The following is a 23751-nucleotide window of genomic DNA, read 5'->3' on the forward strand; positions in this document are numbered from 1 at the left end:
GTTGTTGGTTGGTATTTCAATTGAATGAACTTGAAAGGTAAAAGTATCCAAAAAAGTATAATGGCTAGCTAAGAGTATTGATTCAATGTGTAACCATTTTATGAAGGCATTTTGAGGTATGGTTGCACTCATGAAGTGAACCAACCTCGTGTGTTAGCTGGTCTCATTATGAATATGTCCTTATAATGATAAATTAATAAAGAATAATTGATGGGAGACCAAGGGGTTAGGGCAATGTGTTTGGGATACATCCCACCCTTGCCACTGGTCTTGCCTACTCGAAGCATAAACGGTGCAAAGCCCAGGGTATCATTGCATGATGTGATGGGAGTGTTGGGCTTCCAGTTAAACAATTCTCCTTGAAATTCACACATTTTTATATGATTGTGCTACTACTACAGCGTGAACGAATCCATATTGTTTTGAGCCACCACGGGGGTTGTCTCTCGATTGTAGGTCGCCTGTGATATGCAAGTAAATCGAATGTAAATGAAATAAATGTGAATGAAGTGAATGTACTTCAATTGAATATGATGTGTGGATTGTAGAAGTGGTAGGTCCCTACATATTATGGAAAATGTGAGAGGTTACCGTAGCAAGTTATGTGATTGCATGTACATATTATAATATCATAGAGGTTATGTTATTTATATGTTAGACTATAGATTTGAGCCTTTATCTTAGAAGGTTAGGGATTTATTTGGTTTTTGTCATACTACAAAGTGTAAGGTTTTGGTGGACTTAGGCCAGTAGGTTGATGAGTTGTCTCCGCTCACTTCTTACTAGAGAGATTTTGGGTCTATAGTCATGCTGGTGCATCATGTTTTGATCTCATTGATGTCTTGTTTTTGTTAGACATCGATGTTTTGGATCTGGAGGCATTTTTGTCATGTGCGTCATTGATAAATGTGAAGTCATTTTATATCGACTGATTTTGTTACATAATAGAATGTTTTCCGCATTGTAATTTTGATTTGCATAGCTCCATTTCAATTGTTGTGTCATCGCATCTCGACATGTTTCGAATAAAAAGTTTGGGTGTTAACAAGGCCAGGGTGTGATGGATCTAAATCGTAAAAGTAAGGAGGATCATGAGATAGGGCACAATTGTTCGTCGTGTCTTATTCCAATGGGATCAAGAGAAGGACATGAGCCAGACTTGGGAGAACAAGTTACATGACATATTTCCATTTGTTAGGTCTTGGGGACAAGACCAGTCTCGAGGGTAGAACTTGATGCAGACATCAGTAAGGTCCCAAGCCCTTCTAGACCCTAAGCTCGCATCCTGCAAACATATAGGCCCAATCCACATCAAGACACCACGTGTCACCACGTGTCAGACTCACAAGTCTAGAGTGATTTACCGATAGAGTTCGGCTAAACCCGAGTAGGTGCACCCACCTCGAGCTGACCTCAGACCTTGGCACAACATGGAATCAGTTTGACCCAACCCACTTGGACGAAGTCCAAGTCACCAGCACACACACCATGAGTGCACCCAGTTGGGATACTACCTCAGCTACACCCACTAGCCACATGCTTACCTTGAGCCCACACATGGAGCATACATGCTCAGCCCATGTATCAACCAGAGAGCACTCCCATCTCAGCAAGTCGGATGCTACTTGGATGCCAACCGTGTACCACATCCACCAGCTCGCACAAGAAGAGCTGCAGGTTCAAGAAAGGAAACCGACGACTTTCTAGCTGCCATTAGGGTGGGTCCATCTCTCGTTTCTTACATCTCTGTTTGTTGATCCCAATCAGCGACCACCAGCTGTCCCCAATGCCACTCCAACGTCCTTGTAGAACAACTATGTCTTGACTGCACAGCTTTCCCATGTAGGAGGCGATCTTGCACATCTCCCTCGGCAACTCCACCCCAGATCAGAGTTCTCCATAGACGTGCTAGATCTAGGTTGATCCTCATGAGATTGATAGATTTAGCCGATCAAGACCTTGCTAGTCCCCTGATTGTCACCGGCCACGCTGGCTAAGCCCGTCTGTGGTCCATGATCGCGCAAGCCTCTTGAGCGGCAGAAGCACCCGAAGTGGACCAGTTTGACATCTCGGCCTCAGGACCTGCCTATCGCTCTAGAGTACACGACTACCAAGCCCAGCCATCGCACCCTCTCAGCCTAGCAGAGATGGTTCTCTCTAGTCCTATTCTCTATCTGTCTCTTCCTCTCATTGGTTTGCATGTGCACTGTACTGTCCACATACACACACCGTGAGAGCTAATCTTGTACGTGAGGCATATTGAGGTTAGGATACTTGTACTGGGGTATCCTTGGGTCTTGTTCGGACACGTGTGTTGTACTCTTAGGCCAGCGGGAGTAAGGCACATGCAAGAGATCCTAGGCTGTGAGGACAACTCGCAACACCCAGGCCCTGAAGAAGCCCAGACACCGCAGTCGAGAATAATGGGAAGGCCTTTAGGCTTTCTTTTCGAGCAGTGGATTGCCAACCTTTCACTCACTGAAAAGGACTCGAACTTCTCCAGTTGGAGGCCCTTGCCCTCCATGGCCTACCCTCAGCAGAATGCATGGCTCAATTGAATGAAGTGAATCCTCAGGTGTAGATGCCAGCAAAGAAGTTGAGGGAATCCGATAAATACCCTTAAGTTCGAGCATTTGTGTGTCGACATGACAAATGGAAATGGGCGATTCAAAAAATGCCCTTGATTTATTTCTATAATAAAAGTGTGTTCTAAGTATTGTCTTGGCTTATTTTCACACATGTTCCCTTATTTCAAAGAATCCGCTTGTTTTTCTATTTATACCGATGTATATTACGTGCAGCTGCTCTATATTTCACTCTCTTGTAATGGCAACATGAAAGTGTTGAGATCCCTCCCCTTGAAGCATCTAACGTCAGGGCTTTTATATAATATACTCAACCTACGGTCGATGACATTTTTGTAAAAAAACAAAAAGGCAAACCATGTAAAGTCTATTTGATAGAAATCTATTGGCCTCATGCATGAAAACAAGTATTAAATTGCTTGTTAGATGTTGCAAGAAAAGCATTTGAATGATAACAATAGTGGAGATTATACGAGCAGATGTTCATCCAACAAAGACACAACAGCTTATTACATTTACATGTTAGTGCATTTGTAATTTTCTGTCATATTGTACTCAAGCACTACTTGCAAAAAATGCTATCATGATTTTAGTGTCAAGTATGTGTAAATTTTCAAATGCTATTATATCAGTTCAAATAATTTTACTTATGCTATTTCCATTTAGCAAACCCTCTCTATAGCCCTTAAAGTTTTTTATAATTTTTAATACATGATTAAACTTTTTCTCATTAGAGAGTCCTATAATTCAGCCCCCTCAAAGCACATGAGCCCATACATGTGAAACTGTAGGTTTTAATGTTGACTCAGCTCTTATACCCATTGTAACAATCCAACATACTCATACATCAGGCTTAGGCTCTTTAGTTTTTATGTCTCAACCTACCTTCTAAAGCTGCAGAAAGATTGAAACCAAGACAATCAATCACTTAACTGATGGTATTTTCAATCATATAAACTTTGAAGATTTTCTATAATCTTTGATAAGGGAGTAACTTGCCATAATAATGTGTTAAAATGCACGCTCCCAAGGCATTTATCTGTGTGTGACTTTAGGTCATCGCGTTAAATCAGTTTTCATACCAACTGTAACAGCTCAACAGACTTCACATGGGGCTTAGGCTCCCAATTTGGCATATCTTAGCCCCTTAGCAGCTTTAGCAAAAAATATCAAGGAACAAGGACAACTAATTACTAAACCAATCCCTTTCACCGGTACTAAATAAATCCCTATGCTGTAAGCCCTTAAAATTCTAATAAACTTTGATACATGATTTTTTACGATGGAGTTACTGTACCAGTGAACATTAATCCTCTAATTATAAATCAGTTAACGGGCCAGGTGGTCAACAGAAAAAATCACCTATATAATATGCAATATGCCAATGTTGCTTTTTTGTGTCCATATTAAACTTGGTGTCCCATAGTGCACCATTTTAGTTCATACTGACTGACATTGTCTTCTTTTGTGCAAATTGCACGACAGTTTAGCCTTGTCACTAACACGAATAGGCAATGTCGCTGTTGACAAATGTCATGAGCGTGGTTTGTGTCATCCATACTTTATCATGAATCTTTTAGCCCACCTTCCATTAAGTTCTCCCACAACACTTTTTATGCTTTTTTTGCACCAGTGAAGGTGTTGCTACTTGCATACGTTGCAATTAAATTATTAGCAGCTAGGACAGCAATACTTTTCATTCATTCCATAACTTGTACTAGTAAAAAATTTATTGATGCTTCCTCCCTTTTTGCTGATGTCCTTTTAGGACTAGTGTAAGTAGAACTACAGTAATGATATGAAGATCATATTGGTGCACATGGAATAGATGAAATTGTTCCAATAGATGCGTGTATGCATAAATAGGTTGATGACGAGTTCTATGAATGTGAAGATTATCATGATGTGCACGAAGCATGAGAAAGTGTTGCAATGGATGTGCACATGCATGAATAGGGCAGTAATGAGTCTGATGCACATGAGGATCATAATCATGTGCATGGAGTAGAGGAAATTGTTCTAATAAATGTTCATATGCACAAACAAGGCAATAGTTCCCAATGTGAACAAACACTTGGCTCCTCTTATTTACCTGCAAATTGAGGTTAGACCTAAAGCACCGCTTCAGCACATGACGTTGGGGGGAATTGAACACCCAACATTAGCTAAGCTATTGAACTATTTCAAACAAAGAAGACAGAAACGTAGATCGCTATACTCACTAGGTTAACAACTATTTTCTGGGTACATGATGGTGCATCTAAATCACACACCTTTTATTCCATTTACGATGGCAAGTTATGATATTTTTGTTACAAAAGAAAAAAAAAAATTAACCTTTGTGGTCCTGCTCCATCGGCCAATTTATCCTCAAGATGCCGACACTAATTGACAAACCTATATAAAATCTTCCAAGACAAATTGGTTGATGAGACAATACACTCCAAGTTATCACCACGTATGTCAAGAAGGATTTGAAAACAATTTCAAAAACCTTTAAAGGCTTAAGTGCTATAATGTCAATTGACGTAGTTTGTCCTTATTGGTACAAATAAAAGCCAACTATAGATTAGCTTGAGATCTACTACACTACATACTCGTATCAGTTGGAGTCAGTTGGTTATAATTAACTTCATAATCAAAGCTAAACACTCAAATTTGGGGCCAAGCACACAAGTATGCTTGTAACTCAAAAGGGACAGTTTTATGAACCCCAAGTGCGTGAGAAAAGACAAGAAGTCATATTAAAGACACGCTTTGCCAAGTCCTTCCCGCGTCCATTAGCACTCCTATCCAGAGAAAATAAAAGAGAAAAAAGGTGTTGCAGAAGCAGTGACAAAATCAGATTCTTCTATCCCCATAGGATTCAAAGTTGATCCTGCTAAAGAAATTTATCCGGCAAACGAGCTACTCGTGCATTCACGTAAACAAGAGTGCCTGTTGATTCAATAGGTGCAAATTTTGTAACAAGAAATACAAGCAAGCTTCTATTGCATATGGGGTTACAAAGCTACAGCAACACTAGTTAATTTCATTTCATTGGAAACTTGGTCTTTTATTGTTCAAAAGCAGTGTTATAACACGTGCAAAGACAATTTGTACTGATCCAGGCAGTAATATCCACGACAGTAAAGTATGGCGAAGCTTCCTTTCATGAATGTTAAAAACTCAAAACTCCTAGAGGAAACAAGCCTGTCCCTTTTTCTTTTTCTTTTTTTGAAAAAAAAAAAAACTCAATCCTACCTCCCTTTTCTGCTGTAGCCACGATCACCATGCCATGGTTAGAAGAAATGAAGCACTGAAGAGCTAATGACAACAGCCAATAATGCATCTAACGTCGTTTCTTCTTCTTACTTTTTTTAACCTTCCGTTTCTCAGAACGATTGGATTCTTTTGCAGCTTTCTTTCTCAGTTTAGACAGATCCATATCATCTTTATCCTGGGGCACATTCAGCCAGGAAGGCTTATCAGGTCCAAATATGTGGCGTTCCCACTCCTTGTTTAGCCTTGAATCTGGAGATACTGATTTCTCATTAGATCGTACAGATGGAAGATAGGGGCCAGGTTCGTCCATTCTTGAACCCACTGAACCTCTTCCCCGCTTGGCCCTGTCACTCGCAAGTTTTTTCAGTTAGAAGAAGTACAATCATAAAATAATTAGTAAGTAGATGTTTGCTGCTGAATAATAATAACCTTGATCTCAAGAAGTCCTCCAACTCCTCTTCTTTCAGAGCACCATCATGCTCTGGTGAAAAGCCACTGCTACAAACCAGTGAATTTGAAATGCAGGGACTATCGCTATTGTTGTCAAGCCTCTTCCTGTCAGTCCTTGATGAAGTGCTGCAACAATCAGCAGAGTGACATTTCTGGTGACCGTGGTCAGGGGATCTGTGGTGGCCGCTTTTACCATCTGAACTTTTTAACTGGCCATTTAATTCCAATTCTTTCTCCCTGATCCTCCACATTTCATTCACTTCAGTAACACGGTTTGCTACCAAACAATAAAATCCATTTGAACATAAATACAGGGTTGCAAAAACAAAAAACTAATTCAACACATTCCAACTCCCAAGAGGTCCTATAATAAGAAAAGGTTCATTTTTCAGAAACCTGTACCAACTAGTAACTAAAGAATTCTGAATTATCAAAATAATTTGCTTCACAAATTTCCTGCTTTGCCCACGAGACAGAACTGAAACATGAGAAAGGAAAAGAACATGGATTACAAACTATGTCACATGGGTACTCCTCTTAAGGAGTACCCGTACGGTACGGGTACGGCCCTGGTACAGTCAACGCATTACCGGGTACGGTCAACGTACCCGAGATCATTTTTGTTCATTTCAGACTCAGTCAACTTTGACCAAGTCCAAAGTTGTCCAGTTTTTTAGTTGAAAATTAAAAATCCCCCTCTTTTCTTGTTTCCTTTTTCACTCTAAACCTTTCTTGTACATAGCTCCTCACAACTTTTCATTTAAAATCTTCCATACAATGTTTCGAAAATCCATTCCTTCTCTATAACTTGACTCTTCGATAATAGTGTGAGCCATCACCATAGCGATGTCAATATATCTTAAAAGCATGACCTGTTGCTCCTTCTAATCTTGATGATGTGACAGAGAATCAAGAAAGCTGATATATTTGTATGTTAATTACTTCCATAATGTGTTTTGGATCATGATTTGAGAATATGTTAATTCATTTTGAAATTTTCACACACACACACACACACACACACACACACACACACACATATATATATATATATATATATATATATATATATATATGTCCGCGTGTGTGTACGGCCATACCCCCGCACCCAAATTTTTTTGAAAATTGTTCGTACCCGCACCCGTACCCATACCTATGTGACATAGGTGATCAAAATAACTTGCTTCATCTGTTTCCTACTTCACTGATGAGACATAATTGAACCATCAGAAAGAGAGAAAGAACATGAATGCAGCAAGAAAAAAGGTAAAACTTAACACTTCCTCCACGTTTATAAGCCCAAAATATGGCTCCAAATACTCCATGCTTTTCTAGCCAAAAGTAACTACAACGGAAAATGACCTGCTAGCTCATGAACCTCGTGTCATGAAATGGAGAGATGAAGCACTGGCAGTTCTCCCATTCCTCAGTTCCCTAGATTAAAAATGGGTAGAGAGGAAACCAGGATTACCAGAACTCTCATTTTCAGTTACTGTTATCAACTTCAACTCCATCAAACATCTTGAAAAGAATTTGCCTGTTCACTAATGTTATGCATTTTCTATGATATCAGATCTCAGTCAAAAGACCTTGGTGAAAATTAGTATCACACTTAATTTCCCAATACCCAAATTTTAGTGAATGAAGAAGTGACAGAACTGGTCAACTCTTAATCCTTCTTTGTGCATGAGAATGAACACCCAGAACCTTTCAACTGACTCTAGCAAAACCTACAGGCAGATGGCACAAGCGAGCAGCATGAGTTTACAAGGCACATCAAGGTTGTTCAACTCATCCGTGAGCTTAGCCATGTCAATTTACCAAGCTTTGACTAATTTTGTGGGGAGAACCACTAGTTTATTACTTTACAACGAAGTCATTGCTAAATCACATATTTGATTTTGGTTATGTTAATCTTGCTTGCTCTATCATGGAAATTAATTGACGTTCAGTAAACAAAATTATGCAACAAGTTTTTTCATGAGTTAACACACTGTCACAGTAATGATGCACAGTAATCTGGGTTTATATTCTAAAACTATGTCACATGGGTGTGGAATGCAGCAAGTTTCAAAAAAAAAAAAGATTGTGTGCTAGTGCAGCGAGATCACACACACACACACACACACACACACACACACATATATATATATATATATATATATATATATATATATATATAAGTAATATTATTTGTCTATATTTTTAAACTTTATTTTTATCAAGGTTACCTTAATCTCATACAAAATTCAAAATTTTATTAAATAAAATAAGGGGGGAGAGAGAGAAGAGGGCAAAAAACAAGAGGGAAAGATAGGAGAAGGAAAAAAAATGAAAAACTTATCATATTTTGTCGTGTGCCAAGTCGGGTGCCATGTCGAGCCGCACCCTCACCCCCACCGATGTGGGCTGCCACCATAGTTGGTGCACTTATGTCACATAGGTACGGGTATGGGTGCTGGTAGTTGGTCAACCTATGTCACATAGTTGGTGCACCCATGTGACTTAGGTCTAAAATACACAGACCATCCAAGTGGGCTTATCATCAACAAAAAATTTTAAAATGGAGGCCTGCCAGGACCAGGTAAATTTGTGATGTCGAGCAGTGTCGTAACTGTCGTTAATTGTGCATGCTTCGAGGCGTGAAGCGTGCACATCAGACCACCTTACTAATGAAAACGCATCAAAGCATCTGTATGAAGCATAAATTAACCTGATGCATGCAATGTGTCTGAAGCACACGCTTCAGGTACCTTGCGGTCAGCTTTCAAAATGCTTATAAAATATGAGTTTTAAGGTCAGGTTTTTTTAAGGCAATGTTTTTCTAAGCCCTCTCGCTGGTCACTGGTAAGGTTTTTTTTTCCTTTTTGTCCTTCCTTTGTGAAAAATGGAGTGTGGATATGGTTTGTTTGCATGCCTATGAAACCAATATACAAATGTTGTTGATAATTCTGGATGGCTTTGATTCTTTTATTCATTTCTCTAGCTATGCACTATAGTAGGCATTAAGTTTCTTAATTTTCTTCTAATTTTTTTGTTCCAAACCATTCATTGGAAGTTTTTTTGATACTTCATTTCTGTTCAACAGATTCAAGCCAACTTTTATAGCAGTGCTTCAAAGTGATTTTGATTGGCAGGTCCTAAATGTGATTTTGATGGACCAAGCTGCAATTTAGTTTCTCCTTTTTTCTGGAGCTAAGAAGTTCTTGCTGATGGTTATAAGTTTTGAGCAGCCAAAAATGTTCAAGTTGTCATTTTCCAATATCATTTTCTAATTGATAATATGAGCAAATAAGTTTCCTCACATTGTCCTTTACACATTGTTATTATTTTAATAGTTGTTCTTAATTTTAACCTTATTTATGGATATTATATATTTAGTGATTTTGGTCCTTAAGCTTACGCTTCGCTTCATCTTGGAGCACTGCGCCTCACCTCACAGGCATAATGCTTCACTTCGCTTCAACGCATTTAACAACATTGAAATCAAGTGTTTAAATTGAAACCAACAAGAGAAAGCAATTATAAATTTTAGAGTGAGCATTGAAAAAATTTTGAGGCATTAAGATTCAACCGTTACCATTCAACTTTGTAAACATTCAATAACGTGCTAAGGTTTTCTCAAGCTGTACCTGATATGATCCCAATCCACCCATTATGCAAAAAAGAAAAAGGTGATGCGACCATATAAAGGGATTTTCACATTCACCTTGTTGCACTCCAAGAACAGTTGCAGAGAGAAAGCGAGAATTTGGTCTACTCCTTTGCTGAGGCCGTTGCAAGTAAATGTGCACTCCTTCCTTGTCAGCCTGCTGACGCAATGTTGTTGCCTCTTGTATCAGCATTGATGCAAGGTGCTTCTCCATCTCTGGGTCCATTGAACTGGGCATGCCTAATTTATTCACATGACGCTTGGAGGCAGAACTTGACTATGTTTGGCATGTAAAAGATAATGCAATAACAAGTCAGGAGATGAGCCAAAAAAACTAGTCATATAAGAACAGGGACGCAAACAGATCCTAAGACAGCAAACGGGGATGTACAAGTCTCTCTCTCTCTTTCTCTCTCTCTTGCAGCAAGAGACATTTGTGGTGTTACAAGGGGGCAAACAAAATCATTAATGATTTGACCAAAATATACCCAAAAGTAAGCCCAAATATGAAGATGGATTTCTGCAATCTGATTGGAAAATATCATGACATATTCCATTCTTGAGGACAGTGCATAAGCATTAAATATTAAAATCATTTGAATGAAAGTACAGGTGTACAACATAAGTTTTGGAGTTTAAGATTTTCAAGTTTATGGTTTAGATTCTAGCATCTATCATTTAGGCATCCCAGGTTGGTTCAAGGCCTCAAGTTTTTGAGCGGGGCATAAACTGGGGATTTTAAGATGCAGCACCAGGGTGGCCCTGACGACCTTGGCCTCCAAGATCAACTTCATCTTGTCCATAGGACTAGGAGCATTTGTGACACTAGTTCTGCTGGAATTTTCTTTTGATGGCATGGACTCCTATAACAATTTTGAGGCTTCTGCGATCTGAGATGGTGGCCTAACCTTGAAGAATTCAGGAACTGAATGCAGACTTGGAATGCAAGTTAAGGAAAAAGTATAAGAGAGAAAGAGAGAGGGAGGGAGGGAGAAATTCTTATTCAGCTAGGCTTCTTACAATTTCCCACCACTTAATATATGTGGTTCACTCAACACCATTGACCTGTTGACAACCTACAGTTCCCAAAGCCAAACTAAACCCAGCGATCGTATCCCACCAGTACTTTCATTCAACCATATATAGAGAACCCACATTGGTAAGGAAAAAATTAAAGAGAGAAAGAGAGAGAGAGAGGGAGGCAGAAATTGTTATTCAGCTAGGCTTCTTACAATTTCCTACCATTTAATATATGTGGTTCACTCAACACCATTGGCCTGTTCACAAACTACAGTTCCCAAAGCCAAATTAAACCCTGCTTAAGATCGTATTACACCAGTACTTGCATTCAACCATATATAGAGAACCCACATTGGGCACCACATCTCAAACCATAAGGTAGAATTTCATAAAGGTGTAAACAATAATTATACAAAAAATAGTTCATAATTGTACGTGAAAGAGGAGGTGAAGAATTGCATCTTCGTGTTCCAATGTATGCATTCCATTGAAATGTATTCATGCACTTGATTTTCTTTTGTGCTTAGTTTGTAATTCTAAAAAAGAGGAAGGATTAGTTGCACGTGTAATTGCAGAAGGCCATTTAATTGCATTTAAAAATAAAAGGTTTATGACTTATTGTTGTTAACATGATTACATCTTTAGGTCGGTGCTTTTGAACCCATAACGTTTTTTCAATTTTTTGAATTAATTATATATAATAATATATAATAGTCGCCGTACCCATACCAAGATTTACGAAAACACCGTACCAGTACCTGTACCCCGGTACCCGTACCCGCACCCGTACCCGTACCCGACCCGTACCCATACCATTGTGACATAGGTTTTATCCAATGTCTATGTGCTAGGCATGACATGCCTAGGTGACGGGTAGTCTATGCATTGTGAGCTTTTAAAAAAAAAAACTGTCCAAAATATTTAGTTATGAGTTAAAAGTGTAACCATTAAGTTCTGAAAAAAAAAATCATGGGCAACATATGTAAAACCTAATATAACATTTATGACAAAATAAATGGTATGCTGCTACCCACCTACGTGCCGGAGAAGAAGAAGAAGAAGAAGAAAACATGCAGTATACCAAGATACATAATCAAACATTTCCCTCCTTTTCTTTATTTTTCCTCCTCTTCTCCTCCTCCAATCTTTTTTCTTTTTGTTTTTGGGTTTTTCAAAGTGACCTTCTTCAATTACATCTTTCCTTCTTTTCCTACAATTTATCCTTCTTTTTCTTATCTTTTCTTTTTGCTCTTTTCCTTTTTCCCAACTTATAAGGTTCTATTCGTTTCTACTATATGTCCATCTTTTCTTTCAGCTAACCTGTTTTGTTGAGGGGTTCTAGGATAAGACATTTGGTAAACTATTTCATTTTGATCAAGATACTCCTTAAATTCATTTGAAAGATATTCTCCATTGGAATCTAGCCTAAAGATTTTAATGTTAGCATCAAATTGGCCATTGTGAAAGGCTTTCAACATGGTAAATACCTCATACTTATGTTTGAGCAAATAAATCCACTGCAGTGTGTGTAATCATCATCAAATAGAACATAATACAAAAATTCTCCTTTTGAAATTTGAAGTGATAGTGCGAGACACCAAACATCAAAATAGATAACCTCAAAAGAATTGGAAGTAAAGAAAGTTCTTTCCTTAAAAGGTGGACTTTTCATTTATCCTAGAATACAATCTTCACATTCAAAATCTTTTTCAAATATTTCCTTCTAGTATGTGTTCAACTCAACAATTTTGATACACTAGGATCCCCAATCTCTTACCACAAAATTACAAAAATATCCTTGCGGTTACAAAGATAATTCATGTAACAAACTAAGTCACATGGGTAATTCAATAAGGTCCATGTACCCATTTCGCCGTACTCGTACCCAAAATGGGTACTTTGACACTTGAGTACCTATAGATCCAAACTGTTTAATTTTACTTTGATTTAATTTTTTCCACCTTACTTTTTCTTCTATTCTTTGGATGTGAAATTTCGAATGATGTTGATATTTGACTAGGGGGCTGCTTGGATGTCCATATGTTTAAAGTTTTTCATAGGTTTCTTAAACACACTGCTGCAAGAGCCGTTGATATATATTTTCTATGTTATTTATTTGTTTATGTTGATGTATATTCTTTATTTTGATACATATTTTCTAAATATTTCTTATTATATATATATATATATATATATATATATATATATATATATATATATACGGCCGTACCCCCGCACGCAAGTTTTTTAAAAATGGTTAGTATCCGTACCTGTACCGACACCCGTACCCATACCTATGGGACATAAGTAACAAATATCTCCTTTCCTAGAGCCTTTTGCAGTCAACTTCTCGAACCGGCAATCCTGCACTCAACATTTATTTGATAAAAAAGCTGTTAAAAGTTAAAATAGTTGTATTGTACATATTGAGCATATTTTAATTATATATATATATATGTGTGTGTGTGTGTGTGTGTGTGTACATACATTAAGTATGCTTGTTATATAGGTTTTGCTGTAAATATTTTTTATATTTCTTTCTGTAAATTTTCATTTTTTATTTCATGTTTTTTTTTTTGTTTTGGTCAACTTTGGTCTTGCCAAGGTCAGTTGGGGGACTCAAACGGCTCTGAATAGAGCTATTGGATGACTTCCAACAGCTAGCTCTTTGGGCCTCATATATATATATATATATATATATGTGTGTGTGTGTGTGTGTGTGTGTGTGTGTGTGGGATTAATTCCCTCTTGCAAGTTTTTTTTATCTTTCTTCCCTATAACTTCTTGAGTGAAAATAGTAATTGAATTTTCCAAATTTGAGCTGTCTGATCTAGACCTTGTGTTCTTATTTAACCCCCTTTGCGGGCCATCGGGTCCTGTGAGACGTTGACTGACCACCACTGGCATCCTCCTTCCTCCATTGCTAGCTCCCTCACTTCCTGAGCAGCAGGAAAACCCTTTTTCTCCATTCGCGACAGGGGTGCTCCCTCATTCATGCATGAGCATCTGCCAGAAGGATGTCCTACGCTGGCTGTCTTGATCTGTCAAAGGTAGTTCCAACTTGCGAAACCCCCACAGCAGCGGTCTGCATTCTCTCCCTCTTCCCTCTTCCCCCTTTTCTTTTTTCTTTCCTTTTCTTCAATAAAAGGATGCCATCTGATGGTGGTAAATCGGATAGCTGAGGAACGTCATACCAGGGATGGAATCACGTTTCGCATCTATATGTACACGCATACGCGCTCGCACACACACTCACACATTGTGCCCATGCACCTAAGTTTTTTGAAAAAGTTGTGTCGGTGCCTTACCTGCATGCATGTGACATAGGTTGGAACTAATTTCAAATCGATGGACTATAAATAAATAAAGTAATAAACACAAATATTCATAGGAAATAAGTAAAAAACATATATATCTATAATATGAACACAGATATACATTTATATGTATAGTCAGGAATTAGTTGGCTGAGTAACCACTAGGTTGACTAATTAACTAGTATGACCAATGCTGTTTTGAGGCACAGGTCGGTAGATAACTGATTCAACCAACTAGTTGGACTAGTCAACCAACTAGTCAAGATCTTGACAACTAAGGATGTGACCCTTTTAATGTCTTATGTCCTCAATTTCCTTACCTCAAAGTCATGTAGTCAGAAGCTTGTTTCTACTTTCTACCGAGGCAACTATGCAGATCATGTGTGTGGTATTCCTTCCTGTCTGAAAATCGAAGGCACATGTACTGGGCACAACAATTTCAGTCAGCTTGCTTTCAGTCTTCATAAGTAAAAGGTTTAAGAGAAAAGGATAACACAGTTGATCAAATTGAACGAATGCTAATATCTTTGAAAAGCTTTGTCACATAGTTGCGGGGTGCGGGTGCCGGAGTGGCACATTCCAAAAACAATTAGGTGCAGCGAATGTAAGTTATTATTATTATTATTATTATTACTATAATACACACACACGCACACACATAACAAAATTGTCTATAAAGTATGTACAAAAAAGTTTACAAATTTACACTATCTACATTCGGTGCTAAGTAAAATACTAAAATCTAAATCAGTAAATGGTAAATGAGTAAATGTTTACAATACACTTCAAACATTTGGTGCTAACAGTCATTGCAGCAAAGCAGATCAAATTATGGACACTATGAAAAACAGCAAAACCCAGCAGAAATTAGTCATATATACATGCTAAGCAAGTAAACATTAGACAACAGTATAATCATCATTGCAGCCAAAACAAAAAACTGATCTAGGTGAAAAACATTAACACTTTAACAATCAAACTCAAGCATGTATATTGTATAGTGTATACCAAGAAAACAACGATCAAACAATTCCACATTTCAGAAAATAATCATTAAATCCTGAACATCACAAAAAAGAACTGAAAAACAGTCAAACACACTGTGAATATGAGCGAATGCCAAACGGAGTTGGGTGCATTTTAAATTGAATGTAAGTGTTGGGTGCATGAAAATAGAAATGTAATTTATTTTTAAAACATTAAATTGAATAAAATAATGGTCCTTTAGAATATAGACAGTCTGGTTGTCCTTTTTAAAGGACAGGCATTGTAAGGGCAGTTAATTTTTAATATTATAAATTGAATAAAATAAAGTTTTTATTTTTTAGTGTAAGCAGTCTGGTCAAAGGACAGCAAACTGGTTATTCCTTTGCTGCCTTCCTTTTTAAAGAGAAAAGCTGGAAGCTTCAAAAGAAAGAAAGAGAGAGGAAATAAAATAAAGTTTTTATTTTAAATATGCATAGTCTAGTCGTCCTTTTAAAGGACAGCAGACTGGGTGTGCTTTAAAAAGGACGACTGCTGCACCTTTGACTGTCTGCCTTTTTAAAAAGAGAAGGGCAAAGCTGAAAGTTTGAAAAAAAACGAAAGAGAGGAGGGAAATGAAAAAGGGAGGGGAAAAGGAAAAAAAAGGTAGAGAAGAAATTGAAAAAAAAGGAAAAAATCAGGTGCGGCTTGGGTGTTTGTCGGAGCCTGCACCCGTGTCGTGTCAACATGGGTGCTTGGTGCATTTTAGATCACCATGTGACTTAGTTTAAAAGGGTTACAAAAAGGTACATTGAAGTTGGTCAAAGTTGACCAAGTCCAAACATGGAAACAAAGGGCAGTGTCAGTTGCACATTGTACAGGTTTGACCATGTCCTAGCCACTGCCATACACCCTGCACCCATGTCTTGAACTATTGTAATGGGTATAGCTGCCTTTAGGTGGGTAAACATGATAATTTCGTTTGATAGTCTCTTGCTGTCAAGTGAGATTTTTTTTTTTTTCTCAGGATGACCAAACTTTAAGTTCTTTAAGTCCAGATGCCTAGCCAGGTGGGAGAGGCTTAAAAATGGATAAACTAGAGGCTTTTCGCCTCGGGAAGGTGGATTGATTCAATCGCTATTGCTTTGTGAACTATATGGATAGGGGAAAGCATGACTGTGATCATTTGGAACATAAAGGCTACTTTCATGTGCTTTTGCAGTTGAAGGAGCCTGATCACCTTTGTTGTTGATGTGACTTAGAATTGTGAAAATATTACTTTCTGTTGTGGTGGTCATCTCTTTGTAGACATGGTTCTTGGTAGATAAATTTGTCATCGGGACATACATACCGCCTTTATTCTCCTTCCTGATCTAGGTGTAGAAGCTAAGGAAGCTGTTAGAGAGGTGGCCAAGCTTCTACAGCTTTCTAAGCATTTATCATCTATTGGTTCGTAGAGAGGCTTGAGAGGCATAAGAAAAAATATGTTATGCAAGACATGGGTCATGATGGAGATGCCCTCAAAATGAAGAAACACATTGGGGAAGTCATGCAGTGCATTGTCTCCCTCATAATCATATTAACAAACAGTTAAAAGGTATTCTGTGCATGAACCTATAACATGTAAATGGGAAAACATGCACACAGAGCACTGACACACAAAGAACAAGCACACCGGAAGTTGTGAAACTAGAGAGAAGAACAAATCTCGCAATATTGAAGCAGATCGGAAGTTGGGAACCCTAAAAATCAAAAGGGGAAAACACAAAAACCAACAGACGAAAAACTGCCGTCGGCGTCGCCCACTCGCCGTCCGTCACTGTTCTCCATCCGTTGCCGGTTGACAGTCGCCGTTCGTCGCCGGTCGCCGTCGGTCTGCAGCTGCCCAAACGCCCACCGGAAAACCTTCTATTGAAAGTCGAGATGGAGGAGGAGAAGGGCATTGGGCATCGAAGGGTTTGCCTTTCCGCCTGTTGCCCATTGGTTGTTTAAATGTTGTTTGGATCTGGTTCTAACTCAGATCCGGATTTGGCGTACCGCCCCGTACCATCGTACCCTTTTTGCCATACCGGCGTACCGGTACAAGTACGCGACTCGTTTTGGCGTACCACTGTGACCTATGTAAGACAGGTACTATGAACAGTACCTGCACCATACCGGTACGCACTCAGTACGCCCTGGGTAGCGTGTCGGGTATGGTCCACATACCTGAGTACAAATCTGTCTATTTTCGGACTCAGAACAAAGTTGACCGGAGTCCAAAACCGTCCACAGTGTAGGGTTTACATTTTTTTCTTTTTAACGTTAAAGAGAAAATGCAGCAGAGCCCTCAATGGGCTGTGCGTTTCACCCACAGCAATCGACAAAGGGTGCTTTCAGCAGTAAGGGTAACTCTGGCGAATGACGACTTCTCTAGCAAACGGCAACTTTTCCGGCAAAGGGCAACACCTTTATTGCGGTTGAAAGACGTCATTTGGTTCTCCATCGCCTGATTTGGCTGTGTCATTCTCTGTCCAAACGTTTAAGCATCTTACTTCTCCAGCAGCCTCACCCGTCGTTTGACAACCTATCCCATTGACCGGCGGCATGTATTTTCATCCTCCGTCGACATTTTTCATCCTCTCCCTTCTGTCCAACGTTTGTGCGTTTTTCTGGTCTGCTGGAGATAATCTGATTAGTGTTTTTTTCTGTTCGCCTGATTTGTGCATTTTTAGTCAGTGGTGCTTTCAGTCGTCTAATTTGTGTGTTTTGCAAGTTCACTGTAAGCTTTCAGTCCCCTGATTTGTGTGTTTGTCAATCACCGTGTCCATACGCTTTTAGTTGATTGATTTAGTTGAATTGTATGGCTGTGGCTGTTGATATTAATGAAAAACAAAATGCATCGTTGAAGCTACATCACATAAGTGAGTGTGCACTTATGTAATGTAGCTCCAACGGCTGCACTATTTGCATGTGGCAGCCGCAGACCAGCAGAGCTACATCATTTCTTTTCTTACGTGCTTGAATTGTTGATATATATTGTTGAATTGCCGATATAAATTTTCAGTTAGTAGTTATAATTTTTTGTTTTTCAGACATAAGTTGTAATAGCCAATAAAGGAAAAGGAACGATGCCTACAAGTGAAAGTAGAAATATGACAAGTAGTAGTAGTAGTGCTGCTGCAGCAGAAATGAATTCATCTCACCCATGTGATTATATATATATATATAGTGTGTGTGTGTGTGTTTGTACGACATTACTGCGGCACCCAAGTTTTTTATGGTCCACACCTGCACCCAGTGTTGTACGTATCGTACGATACGTATTGTATCGTTTGAAAAATATGATACGATACACTCCTTGTATCGTATATAGGGGTGTATCGTGCCCGTATCGTACGATGTGTACGATACAGGCCCCCCGTATCATACGATACAGTGCGATACGCTTCGTATCGTACGATACATACTGATTTCAAAAAAGGAGGGCTCAAATCCCTCTTTTTTGAGTTTTCTTTATAAAAAACCACCCATTCTTCATTTCTAACATAAATATTGTGCCGTCGTGGAGGAAATCATCGAATTCCATCGTTAAATCATCGATTAAAGCATGGATTTGTGCATGGGTGGTTGATTCCCATTGGAAGGAAAGGGGTTTTTTTAAATCATGAAGATGAAGAAGATGAAGATGAGGATGAGAATGAATATGATGAAGATTATGAATGAGAGTCAAAAGTGCTTTCATTTTATATGTACTGACATTGAACATTTTCACAATTTCATTATTATCTTGTGATGTAATGCATAACATCTAAAACTTGTTTTTTGATGTGGCATCTCATAGACTTATGGACCTTAATACCTTATGACTTATGAATCTGTGGTTATGAAATTATGATATACGTTATGTAATTGTTGAGTTATTGTGTTTTCTAGATTGATATTATTATGAATTTTGATGTTTACGAATGATGAACCGTAACTTTATAGCAATAATAAGTTTATCATTCTGTAAAACATGTTTTTTATGAAGAACATATTATTCTTGTTTTTTTACTGATTTTTTATGAATTTTTCGAATTTTTTCCTACTTTTTCTGATTTATTAAAAAAATTTACAATATGTTACGATACATTACGATACAACGTATCTTAAAGCCGGAACGATACGGCTTACGATACGTTTTTTACAACATTGCCTGCACATGCACCCGCACCCGTATGTAGGAAATAATGGCCTAGCCTGATCAAGGTTAGATTTTAGCAAATACGAGTTTGATTATATCCCTGCCATAGCTGGATGCCCCCTGCTAAACCAATTAAGTAGGAAAGCCTCAGAAAAATCTCATGTTCCTCTTACATAGACATGCTTCCCGGTGATTATGCACAACACCAAAAAGGTTATCAATGAGCACTAAAAAAACTGAAGCATTTCACAATGAAGAACCTGTAATTATCAACTTATAAGCTGTTACACCAAAATAATTAAAGTTTATCATAGCACTAACACATCAAATATTTCATTACATAACAATCAACATAACTAAAGTTTCAGTCACAATTTTTTACTTTCACATACGTCATTGAACTAAAGCACGTAAGTGTCCCAATTAACTATGCAAAGAAAATAAAACACCCAAAGGAAACATAAACTTAGAACCAAACATGAAACTCCAAGCCCATCTACAGAGAATTATTTGTAGAAAAAAGCTAGCAACAAAAACAAACAAAAACATATTCATAGACTGGAAACGTATCTCAACGAGAATGGTGATAATGCCTTATAAGTGAAGGCTACTTTCAGAAAGATGCATTGTCCAACACCTCATAGTTCTAATATTCACCAATCCAAAATCATCTTAGATGTCAAAACATGCACGTTCCTAAAAGTTACAACTTCCAATTCTCAAGCAAATCAATCGCCATATCATCATTTCCGTATGAATTCTGTTAATAGCTAATTGACTTTCCTAAGGAATTCATCCTTTGTTTATGAATTTTCTAATTTCTATAAAGTCGTATAAAGTCGGATATGAATTCTGTTAATAGCTAATTGACTTTCCTAAGGAATTCATCCTTTGGTTATGAATTTTCTAATTTCCATAAAGTCGGATACCCAATAACAAGACAGTCAAAACTAGATCTTGCATATATATGTGGGGGGGGTTGGTGTGAAGTTTATATCTCTTGGAGTAGTACTAAAAAAGCAAATAGCAACTGTTCAGCACAGCTAAGAGGATCAATGAAACTGATCCAGATCCAGCTCAATTCACATGGACCTCCTTTAGTCTATAAAATATTGAGTTTTTGCCTTAGACACCCTCTATTTTTGCAATCATACTTCCCTTGTTTGTTGTTCCATCTAAAAGACGTGGCTCTCATAAGATTGTCACTAGATCTGCTCCTTTCGATCTCCACAAACCCAGTCCTTCTAGCCAGTAACTTGGTCGGCTTTTGAAGAACTGACATTCAAGCTTGAATTATGTCAATAGAAGTGTTCCAGCAGAAAATCACGCCAACTTTATCAACAGGGCAGCATTCAGATTATAATTGTAGGACACAAAAGGATTTTCTTTCGGGCTTCTAAATAAAATATACTTCCGTTCTCTAAATAGAATTGAATATGGTTCTCTTGTCTAAATAGAAATGTTATACATATTCTTCTGTAGCGTCAAGCACCACTTTAATCTTGTAATCTTCATCCTATTGCTATGATGAACAAGTACCATTTCAGCAGGGTTTTACTTCAGATTTGGACTCACCGAATATAAACCAAACAGACAAAAGTTTATATGTTCAGTTTGTAACATTAAGCAGCTCCAGCTCCAGCTTGATCTTGTAGATCTCTATTCCTCTGCAGAGGCGTACATTAACATGTACACCCAACATCTTACAGCAAGAAAAGCAAAGGCAAATGTTTTTGTACATCTTCCTAGAACTTCTAGAACGATAACACGTGAAACACTGATTGAGTATACAACAATAGAACACACATCAACACCTTGTATACCCGAAAATCACATATAAAAACAATTCCAACAAAGAAAACACCAAAGAGAGTTGTGAAAGAAAGTCATCTTACCTTGTAAAAATTGTTGGCAATAGCACAACCAGGAACAAGTGCACCTTCTTTTTGCCTGCCACGACACCACCATAACACACAACAACCCTGTCATCAAAACAAAATATTCAAATGAAAACCCATAACAGAAAACACAGCACCAAAATTGAATGGAGAATGAGCACCACAGAAGGACGACTGATAAAATGCCCAGTAAACCCTAGCCTAAATTAAAATCTGTGAAAAGGAAGAAAGCAGAGACCCCAAATGAAGCACTGGTCCCTGCTCATTGGCCAGGAATAGAACCTAATGAGGCAAGGCAAACACTCTCCAGCACCTCTCTCTCTCTCTCTCTCTCTCTCTCTCTCTCTCTCTCTCTCTATTCAACCCCAGAGAAGGGGCCAATGGTAATTTAATAATGATTCCCAGTTTTACCATTTGGTGGCCCAGAAAAATAGTTACGGAATCATTTTCTTGAAATAGGGCAGCAGACGAATTTTCATCCCTTCCAAATTCAGAGTCTTTGATTTTCTAGAATCATAATTCCAGAAGTAATTTTTCTGCAGTTTGATGGGCATGCATAAAAGAAGATGGAAAATCCCAGTGACCCTTGGGCATACGTGATAACCTCCTACATTCGTCTCATCTCATTGTCTCAAACATATATCTGGCAGATTTATATCATGTTTTGTTGCTTTTGGGGGTATATGCCATATGTAATAAACACATAACTGGCACATTAATAATGTTTTCCCGTTTCTACTCCGAGTTTCATTCCAAAGATACAGGAGAGGCAATAACGAAAATACTTTAATGCAGCAAGAGACAGAATGTGCAGACACAGCTAAGAATAACAAACAGTTAAACCTCATTTTACATGAATAACAAGATGGCTATAGAAAAATGGAGCACCTAAGTTGTAGAACAGAAAAAGCAGCAAGAAGCAACAAAAAAGCACCAACACAGATGCAAAATATCAATTAAGTTCCTGAAATGTGGCATTTTAATGTAGACAAAGCCACAAGGAATTCTTTTCATAGATAACGACATCTAATGAATTAATGATTACTACAATTTAGAGGTTAGGAACGGAGGAGGAAGAGAGATTAAGTGCTTCGGTTCTTGCCCACGAAGAGAGAGGGAGAGAGAGATTTTGCGCCATCCAACTGTTGCACCCAGCCTTGTCCTGCATTCCAACGCCATTGACAGCACTACTAAACCCTAGATCGCTGTCCCCAATTTTATTTTTGCCCCAAATTTTTGGGATTTCTTATCCTTCTCCGACTCGATCAATTACGTATTACTTTAAAAAAAACAAACAAACAAACAGCACCGGTCGACGATCGGCCGACGGCCGTCCCCCATTTTTACCAAAAAACAAAAACACTCCACTAAGAGAGTTTCAGAGGCCCTAAGCACCGAACCCAACGCAGAGGGGCACCCTTTGCTGTATCGAGGCCGACGCAGAGGGCTTCCCCGGCATCGATGGCAACGCAGAGGGATACCCTCTACTTGGCAGAAGGTTTCCCCGTGTGTCGAGGGTGGGTACCTTCTATGCAAAGAGAAACCCTCTGCGTCGAGGGTGAATGGTACCCTCGACGTAGAGGGCTGAACGCTGATGGAAACCCCGAAACCCTCTGGTGCGTCGAGGGTGATACAGAGGGTTTCTCTACAATCTGCATAGGCAGAAAAAAAAAAGGACAGAGAGAGAGAGAGAGAGAGAGAGTTCTCTCGTACCGGGTTTCATCCGGTGTTCGTCGGAGCCTCTTTTCGGCGCATCGCCGGTCGCTGGAGCAAACGTCACTCACGACAGCACGAATGAATTCTCTTGAAGGATCAAGAGGAGAGATAAGCATTGAAAATGGGGGGAAAAAAAAATCGCTAAAAGGGAATACCAGTTCCTCACAAATTTCATATCTGCGCTAAATGTTTTCGTATATTTCCATGATCCCTCGGAGTCCTTTTAAAATACTTGGAGGCCCCATAGCCTTTGAAAAATTCAAAACACTCCTTAACTTCCAAAGGTTTATATTTCGATCCATCACGAAACATGTTCATGGGAAAACCATCGAGGTTTTGTTTTCCATTTCTCCATTTCAAGGGATCAAACGCTTTCGACGTTTTCCCAACCAACCGGAAGAGGGGTTCAGTTAAGTTTAAGGGAAGGGTTCCAATAAAACCATGCTGTAGAAGGCCAGGCCCTCAAGTTCACTTAGGGTGAAAAGGAAAGTATACAAGAAAGATCACTTAGGGTAAGAAACTAAGCAACAAGTTCAAATTTCATCCACGAGAAGAAGGGTCCCAATGAAAGATAACGTCGGATTGCAAGCAGTAAAACAAAATGATACAGCTCCTTAGAGGAATTACGACAACAAAAATTAAGATGTGACTTCAACCTGTGTATGTTGTGAAAAACTGGTTGAAGTTGAGTTTGATTGTGAATCACCTACCACATAGCTTT

General features: G+C 38.5%; 1 protein-coding gene across 2 annotated transcripts; it reads right to left on the reverse strand.

Annotated features, from left to right (window-relative positions):
- Nucleotides 1-5596: 5596 nt before the first annotated feature.
- On the reverse strand, nucleotides 5597-23159 carry LOC116250112 (uncharacterized). 2 transcript variants are annotated; one of them, XM_031623514.2, is made up of 6 exons: nucleotides 23028-23081; nucleotides 21312-21398; nucleotides 13242-13335; nucleotides 10009-10223; nucleotides 6279-6576; nucleotides 5597-6193 (listed from the first exon to the last, which is right to left on the reverse strand). In XM_031623514.2, the coding sequence occupies exons 3-6, from the start codon at nucleotides 13274-13276 to the stop codon at nucleotides 5917-5919; spliced, it is 825 nt and encodes a 274-aa protein (XP_031479374.1). In that variant the 5' UTR covers nucleotides 13277-13335; nucleotides 21312-21398; nucleotides 23028-23081; the 3' UTR covers nucleotides 5597-5916. The 2 variants fall into 2 exon arrangements, with proteins under 2 accessions (XP_031479374.1, XP_031479378.2); XM_031623518.2 differs by lacking the exon at nucleotides 13242-13335 and having other exon boundaries at nucleotides 23028-23159.
- Nucleotides 23160-23751: the final 592 nt, after the last annotated feature.

Source organism: Nymphaea colorata, chromosome 3 (assembly GCF_008831285.2).
Source record: "Nymphaea colorata isolate Beijing-Zhang1983 chromosome 3, ASM883128v2, whole genome shotgun sequence".
Taxonomy (NCBI): Eukaryota; Viridiplantae; Streptophyta; class Magnoliopsida; order Nymphaeales; family Nymphaeaceae; genus Nymphaea; species Nymphaea colorata.

Coding starts and splice junctions, on each gene's coding strand:
- LOC116250112 (XM_031623518.2), bottom strand. CDS start 23,146: ATGCTTATCTCTCCTCTTGATCCTTCAAGAGAATTCATTCGTGCTGTC. Junction 21,399..23,027: donor CGAACACCGGATGAAACCCG/GTACGAGAGAAC, acceptor TTTTGATGACAG/GGTTGTTGTGTGTTATGGTG. Junction 6,194..6,278: donor GAGGACTTCTTGAGATCAAG/GTTATTATTATT, acceptor TGCGAGTGACAG/GGCCAAGCGGGGAAGAGGTT.